This window comes from Montipora capricornis, chromosome 10, assembly GCF_036669925.1.
Source record: "Montipora capricornis isolate CH-2021 chromosome 10, ASM3666992v2, whole genome shotgun sequence".
Taxonomy (NCBI): Eukaryota; Metazoa; Cnidaria; class Anthozoa; order Scleractinia; family Acroporidae; genus Montipora; species Montipora capricornis.
In genome coordinates, this window is record NC_090892.1 from 17,902,462 (window position 1) to 17,909,809 (window position 7,348).

General features: G+C 36.8%; 1 protein-coding gene across 1 annotated transcript; it reads left to right on the forward strand.

Annotated features, from left to right (window-relative positions):
• The first annotated feature begins 217 nt into the window (after positions 1-217).
• LOC138022184 (uncharacterized) lies at positions 218-6,860 on the forward strand. The gene is made up of 2 exons (XM_068869217.1): positions 218-2,531; positions 4,879-6,860. Exons 1-2 carry the CDS (start codon positions 1,088-1,090, stop codon positions 5,619-5,621), a joined length of 2,187 nt encoding a protein of 728 aa, XP_068725318.1. The 5' UTR covers positions 218-1,087; the 3' UTR covers positions 5,622-6,860.
• The last annotated feature ends 488 nt before the right edge of the window (positions 6,861-7,348 follow it).

Consider the following 7,348-nt stretch of genomic DNA (forward strand, 5'->3'; position numbering starts at 1 on the left):
AGGAATTTGTATGATAGCTAGTTGTTGTTTTTGAATCATTGTAATTATATATATATATATATTTTTTTTTTTCTAGATGGCCAATGTTTTATTTTATTTTATCATGTATATAGATAACATATTTTTAGTATCTCAGTCCCGTTTACGTGAACTCTTTTGGTCTATGTTCAATATGTTTTTTATTATCTACATTAATTGTCGTTATATCTTCAATTAAATAAAGTTCATTGTTATAAAAATGGTTATGCAGGAAAGCTTGTATGGTACATTTAGTGTGAGACTGATAACTATATTAAATTAATCATAATAATTACAATTTCCTCGATTGTGATTGGTTTAAAAACTCCTATTTTCCACCAATTCACTTGCCAAGAATTTGTCAAGTTGTTATCGGACAGTTCAATAAGCCAATCACTTTTAAAGTTGTAGTTTAAATCAACCAAATGAATCACATTCAAAGTTGTATTTTAACTCAACCAATCACAACCTTGGTTTCTATTACCATGTGAAGAGACTCCTTTCTTTCTTTCTTTCTTTTTCTTTCTTTCAGAGCGACATTAAACAATTTAGGCCTCCTTTGTTAGTCTTTTAATGCAAATTTTCCTTTCTTTCATAACTTGGCTTTTCTTCTTTACTCGGAAATTGTAATTTTTATAATTAATTGGTAAGAAGACTTCGCGTCATCCAATTAGGTCTGTAATCATACTCGTGATATTAAAACAAATCGGACTCCCGCTTTTTTATCACTCGTATGACTTCTGATTGCTTACATGTAGTTTTAGCCAGAGTTTTTTATTGCCAACGTTCTCGTTTAGCGTTGATTTCAACTCGAGTATCATTCCTTTGATTTTACAATGTAAAATGGTCGATCGAATACCGATAAATGTTTGTTGTTTTTTTTTGGCTCCCAATAGGTGCCTGTATTATGAAGCCTCGTCGCCATGGCGAGTAGAATTAAATTGGTTACAGGCCAACTTCCGGTGAAAGCAAAGTAAACAACCTCGTGACGAAACAACAAACGATATCGAAGCGAAGGTCGCACTCGCGCGCAATTTTGTTTTCTAAATGTTACAATCGCATTTCCTCGATGGCAGCATTCTTGGACGAAATTTTGCTTCATATATTTGGATATCTCGATGGACCAACACTGGCAAAGACGTCGTTGGTCTGCAAGCAGTGGCGAAACATCGCGAAGACTCCCTCTCTTTGGCGAAGACTCGTGCTCTTGCGGTGGCCTTCGCAGAGGTTTTTGTACGAAAAAGCGTCGTTGTCACACATAAACTGGAACAACATTTATCAAGATTTGACTCTCAGAGGGAATTTCTCTCCCGATGAAATGAAGTACTTTATTTGTTGTCGTGTGAGCGGAGACGAGTTGACTGAAATTGAATTGCGTGAAAATATGTTTTTCCACATGGCAGAGACAATGATGAAATGGGCAATACCGGATACGTTCGAACAAGAGGACGAATTCAACACACCTGGCTTTAATAAAAACTTTGAATTATTTTTCGATACACACGATTTGAAGTGGACGTTCATCGACAAACGAAGAGAATACATTGACGACTTGTTCAGCTGTAAAATGAAGACTACCACTCCAGCTCGCTTCATTCGACCGTATCAAGTGATTCCAAGCTGTCTGGTTATGTTTAGGTGGCTCTGTCTTTTTCGCGCCTACGTGACCGAGGAAACGGGTCTAACGTTTTATCGCATTTGGCGTTATCGCTTGAAACACCGGGCTACTGGTATGAACTTTGATGTTTATGACTGGAAAGCAGCTATGTCGTGTACTCTCTCAAACGGAAGTCCAACTTGTACATCTTTCAGAGAGGATGCATTAGAACTCCTCACTATTCTTACCCACCCACACTTCCTTATGCACCCCATGGGAGTAAGCATCGGGAAGGAGCTTCACTTCTCCCTTCCCAAACGGCTCAGTAGTAGATGTAACTCTGCAACATCCTCCCTTTCCAGCTGTGGAGTAACAAGCCCAAGATCACCTTTACGGAGTAAGGGGAATTTTTCATTTGACCAAAAAGACACTGCACCAAAGCACAAGATTGCTAGCAGCACCACTGATAGTGACGATGAATCGGATGGAGGCTTTGACACTGGCTACATTGCCAACTGTGAAGACTTCATAAGTAGCAAGCACTGGGATGTGGAAGAACAGAACAAAATCCAAGCTGAGGTGGCTGGCATGTGGACAGTCGTCAACAACAACGATGCCTCCCACCTCTTTGTAAACTATGATGTAAACAACAATAACTGGATTTTCCATGACTGTCTTTTATCTTTCCCTGAGCCATGGATGTCAGGGATTGTAGCAATTCCTGGACATTGTGACACCCTCACAGGGCATGGCTTTAGCATAGAACCCATTCCAAGCTGCCTGGCTTTGTATCGATTAGTTTGCCTCATGAACATAAATGCAAGAGTGTATGCCAGCATGGAGGATGCGTCAATTTGGGCATTGCATTTGATCCATAACACCACTCGTGGAGTGTTGCATCTAAAAGATTTGAATGGTAAGGGCGGTTTTCCTTTTTGCTCTTATACCATGTCCTCTGTGCTAAAACAATGCACGGTGGTTATAGAGTGGACACCCATTTTTTTTTTGTTAATTCTTGGGTTGTAAAAAAGTAATGCCCTTATAATATTTAACTCACTAAACAGGATTTCCAAAAAATAACAATATCCCATTAACATTCCATTTATAATTATAATGAGAACGGAAAGTCTTCAAATATAAAAAGGTATAAACTGAACTGACCACTATCTAGGCACTACTACAAAGTTATCTGTAAAACAAAACTTAAAGAACAAAAATTACTACTAATTTTTAAAATCTAAATTTTATTTTGTACAGTTGCAAAGATAGGCAACCATCAAGAAGCGTTCTGGTTGGATAACTTTATCCTATTATGCAACCTTAGTGTTCAATCATTCATTAACTTCTTATGTTACAGAATTTTCCCCCTAATTTTTTTAGCACAACAGGGTTTGTTGCTTATGTGTTATATTTTGAATTCAAATACTACATAAAGTCGATATATTATTCATTTTACAGCATTTTGGATTGCATGAGAAACTTTGCATGTTTTTGAGCAAAGAGTTTTGTTGTTCTCAATATTGGCTGATCTTTTGAACTCATGGAAGTGATTAGGCATTATTTTAATATTGGGACATCCCTTGAGGAAATCTTTTAACATGCAGAAGCCATGTGTTATGAAATTACATGTAAGTCACATGCCACCCTGGGCCTTTTATATCAAACAAAGTGTTAAAAAATCAAAACATTTTCTTTCTTTTTGTCCCTGAAAACAAGCAAAATATGATTGTTATCCTTTAGGTTTTGAGGTGTGAAGTTGGCATGTTAAGTACCTTTTAGATTATGGAACAAAGTGGTGAGAGATGAGTGGCAGATCATGTTTGAAAGTTGAAGTTTTCTTCATTAGAGAAGCTATCTTTTGGCAAGCCTCTAAGCTTGTTAGACACTAATTCCTTTTGCTTTGGTGATAATGTCTGGGTGTATAATATTAAAATTTTATCCTTGAATAACAGAATTGGCTTTAAAAGGTAGCAAGAAAGTTCAAGACTTTGGTGAAACATGTGCTTTTCTGTGTGTTGTGTGTTATCTGATAGTGACACCTGGCCTACAAAATAAGAAAATAAATATTGATTTACAAACCATGAGAATGAAATTCAATATAAACAATCGAAAATTGCAAGGGTTGAAATTTCCTTTATGGTTTCCTGCCTTGGCTTTTGTTGTTAAAAATAAAAGAATAAAGCCATTCATAGTTTGCAGTAAGTGTCCTTTGTCTTCCAAGCATTATTAATATCAATGTTCATATTTCTGCTTGGGGTTGTGAATTGGGGTTGCAGATTGTCACGATAAACTCAGATGCCTGCATTTTTGTTTCAAAGTACGGAAAGCTCAGGAATTGTTGAAAAGAAGGTTGAGATCACGTTACAAAAAATGATCCTTGATCTCAGAAATTAAATTCCTTTTCTTGATCTTTGATGAATTTTGAGTTAAACACCAGGATAAATTCCATTATGAGAAAATTACTTACATGTAGGTCTAACACTGACTATTACAACTTGACTAATTTTGATATTTGACTCTCTAACTACAGGTATCATCCCAACAACAAAAACTATCATGTGCAGTCTTTAAATTATTTATTATCTCTGAACTTTCCTATTCAAATAACTGATCATAACTGTACAGTTGTTGTATAACCCAGGAAAACTTGCTAAACTAAAAAAAGTCTTAATGCCCTTTCAAGATCCATGTTTTCAACTTTCTCAATTATAGCAAAACCTACAAATGTACTGTAGTTTTGACCCATTTAAAGGCACGATTTGTAGACCCAGCCAGTTTAGATTATCTGTATTATGATAGTGATCACTAGTATGGGAATTATATTGTGGTACCAAAAAAATCAAGGAAGCAACATGCTTACGTAATTTTTTCATGCTTGTGGTGGTTTACTTGAAAGCAGTTGTTTTTACATTACATGGATTAGGTTCTTTCCAATAATCCATTTCGACTGCAGCAAAGTGCTCATATTTTAATCCTTCAGGAATGTTTTATTAAAAAGAGCCTTGCACTTTGCTGGCTTTCGTACGTACTCAGAACAGTTAATTTAGAAGGGAAGTTGGATGGTATTTGTTTGTATACTTGTACTGGACAGGGTGTGTCTCCAGTGAAAACTGGTGCCAGTTAAAGATTTGTGTAATAACTTTATATGCACATGTCTCCTAGTTCCGTTGATCCCCTTCTCTGTGAAGTATTGTCATGAGGTGCAGCAAACTGGTCAAATTTCAACTAGGAGTGCTAACCCATGTTTATTTTATTTTCGTAAGGTTGGTTTGATGTTTCCGCAAGTCTCACTGAAGACATGCAGAACCAGCTACGGGAATCTTCTGACAAGGTCACAGGCTTAGAAACATTGCAGTGGTGTGATATTTCTACCCCTGTTCCCATCCCTGACAACATCAGTGATTATGTTGCCAGTGATGAAGATAGTGAGGCAGGTGACGAAAAAAGTGATGATATTTGGTGTCTTACCCCGGTCCAGTCTGATGAAGTGTGCCTGAGTAGTTCGTCAGGAAGTGAAGTCGACATTGATGACCTAGAGGAATTTTGGTTTTCCTCCCTCACTCCACAGCTCATGGGTGCAGGAGAAACACAGCTTCATTTGGAGGATTCTGAAATTCCTGAGGGTTCATTTGTGCATGACTCAAATGGTTTATGGAGTTCCCTTGCGTCGCCTGATTTATCAGCTATGCCTGATGTAGAAGACCATACATGTATGGCCGCCTATGGAAGGGACCTTCCTCCAAGTCATTTTGATCATGATAGCTACCAAGGAGGATTTGACGTCCCAGAAGAATTTAGAAACCCACAATTCCCTGATGGCAATAGCAATCATGTCCAAATTAATAGCCATCCCTCAGACAGTGATGGAAGTGATGTTCACAGCACAGAGTCTGCTCAGTCCAGCACCTTAAAGCAGTTTAAGCACGATGTGATCACACTGTTGAACCTACTGATGGATGAAAAGTTTGCTCATCCATATGGAACTATTGCTGGCTCTGTCGCATAGGTTTTAAATTGTGATTCTCAATATAATTATAATAATGAAAAGTCATATCTGGTATGAACGTGGAACAATAAAGTTATTGTAAAGTACATAGTACTTTAAAATAATCTGACCCACTAAACTTTTCTTTAACTGAGCAAGGAAATTATACTGAATTTTATGTCTGAATTTTTTTCTCTGGGCCACTGGTGTTAAAAACAAGAGATGAAATAATGGCCTATTACAAAGTGGAAGTGATGGTTTTTGTGTTTGTTTATATTTAAGATTTGTTATGAAGGTTTCCGTTCAGTTGAATGAGAAGAAAATTTTTTTGCAGTCGAAGCATCAAAATAATATGTCAGTGATACTGCGTTTTGAGGGAGTAGTATGATTTTGATTGGTGGTAAAATTGTCACATTGAATTAGGAATCAGGCATAAGCGTTGCTTTTAGAACATTAATTTTTGGTGTGGCATCAAATATGTGGAATGTCAGTCATTGGGCGCATCAACCATTAGGTACACCAGCAAACTATCCCTATTTCTCCCTTTCTAATCCCCCCCTCCCCCCCCCCCCCCCAAAAGTATCATGGTTTCCTTTTCTAGAACACCCAAGTTCTTGCGAATTTGCTAATGTGGGCTTTTACAGGTGAAAGTCATGATCACACAATATCATTGCCTTGTATATCTACAGTAAACAATTCAATTATGGCAATGTACACACTTTAAAATTTCAGTGCAATGTTACCCAACACAAGTCATAGCAATGTGTCAAATTTGTGTTTTTAAGCTATTAAAATAATTCAGAATGTCGTAAATTATATATAATAATTCGTTTCAAGTGAGAAAATTATCACTACTTGTTGGTATTTTATTAGCATCAGCAATCACCAAGACCACACTGCATAATTTGCTTGGCTTAGGGAAAATTCGATAGCAGCTGTAGTCATCTTAACGTAAATTCACCGAACATCAAGACATATCTTTTGTGAAAAATAATGTGTGGAATCAAATTACACAGGCATTGCAAGTTGTCTTTCATAATAATTATTATTAATGTAATATTAGTGAATAATTAACAATATTATTATTCCATGAGTGCGCGTTGGATATGAGATGATAGATAGCCAACGAGGCGCGTAGCGCCGAGTTGGCTATAATCATCTCATATCCAACAAGCGCAAGTGGAATAATTGTTTTATTAAAAACGCCCCCAAAATATAGAAAACTAGACAAGAATAAAAATAAAAAGGCCCAAAAAATCACGCCTATGCTTGCCGTGTTTGTAGATCATGGTATAATGGCTCATAACCCATGATGGCTTAGCCAATCAAAACTCTCAAATTGCATTATCCAATGATCCAGTTTTTAATAATTAAGCTTATAGCATGTAACTTATTTCCATGATATAATTACTCAGTGGATATTAGCATCCTTGTTAAAGTCAACATCATTATGTGGTTTTATGCAAACCAGACAAATTAAGCTTACTTGAATTCTTGAGCAATATTAACTTAATACACCTGGGCACTGGTATATGAGAGGCAACAGCCTCTGTACATATAGGTGGTTTGCAGCCAATCTCTAGAGACTCAGATAACCATGGTGCAATATACAATTGCTGGCAGGCGAACCAAAGGAGCTAATGAGAGATCTTCTGTTTTCATCTACCAACATGGCGGCGATGCCGAAACATGAAAAAACAGCTTTTAGAAAACAGTCGAAATCAATAAATGAGGCTTTCAAAATGAAT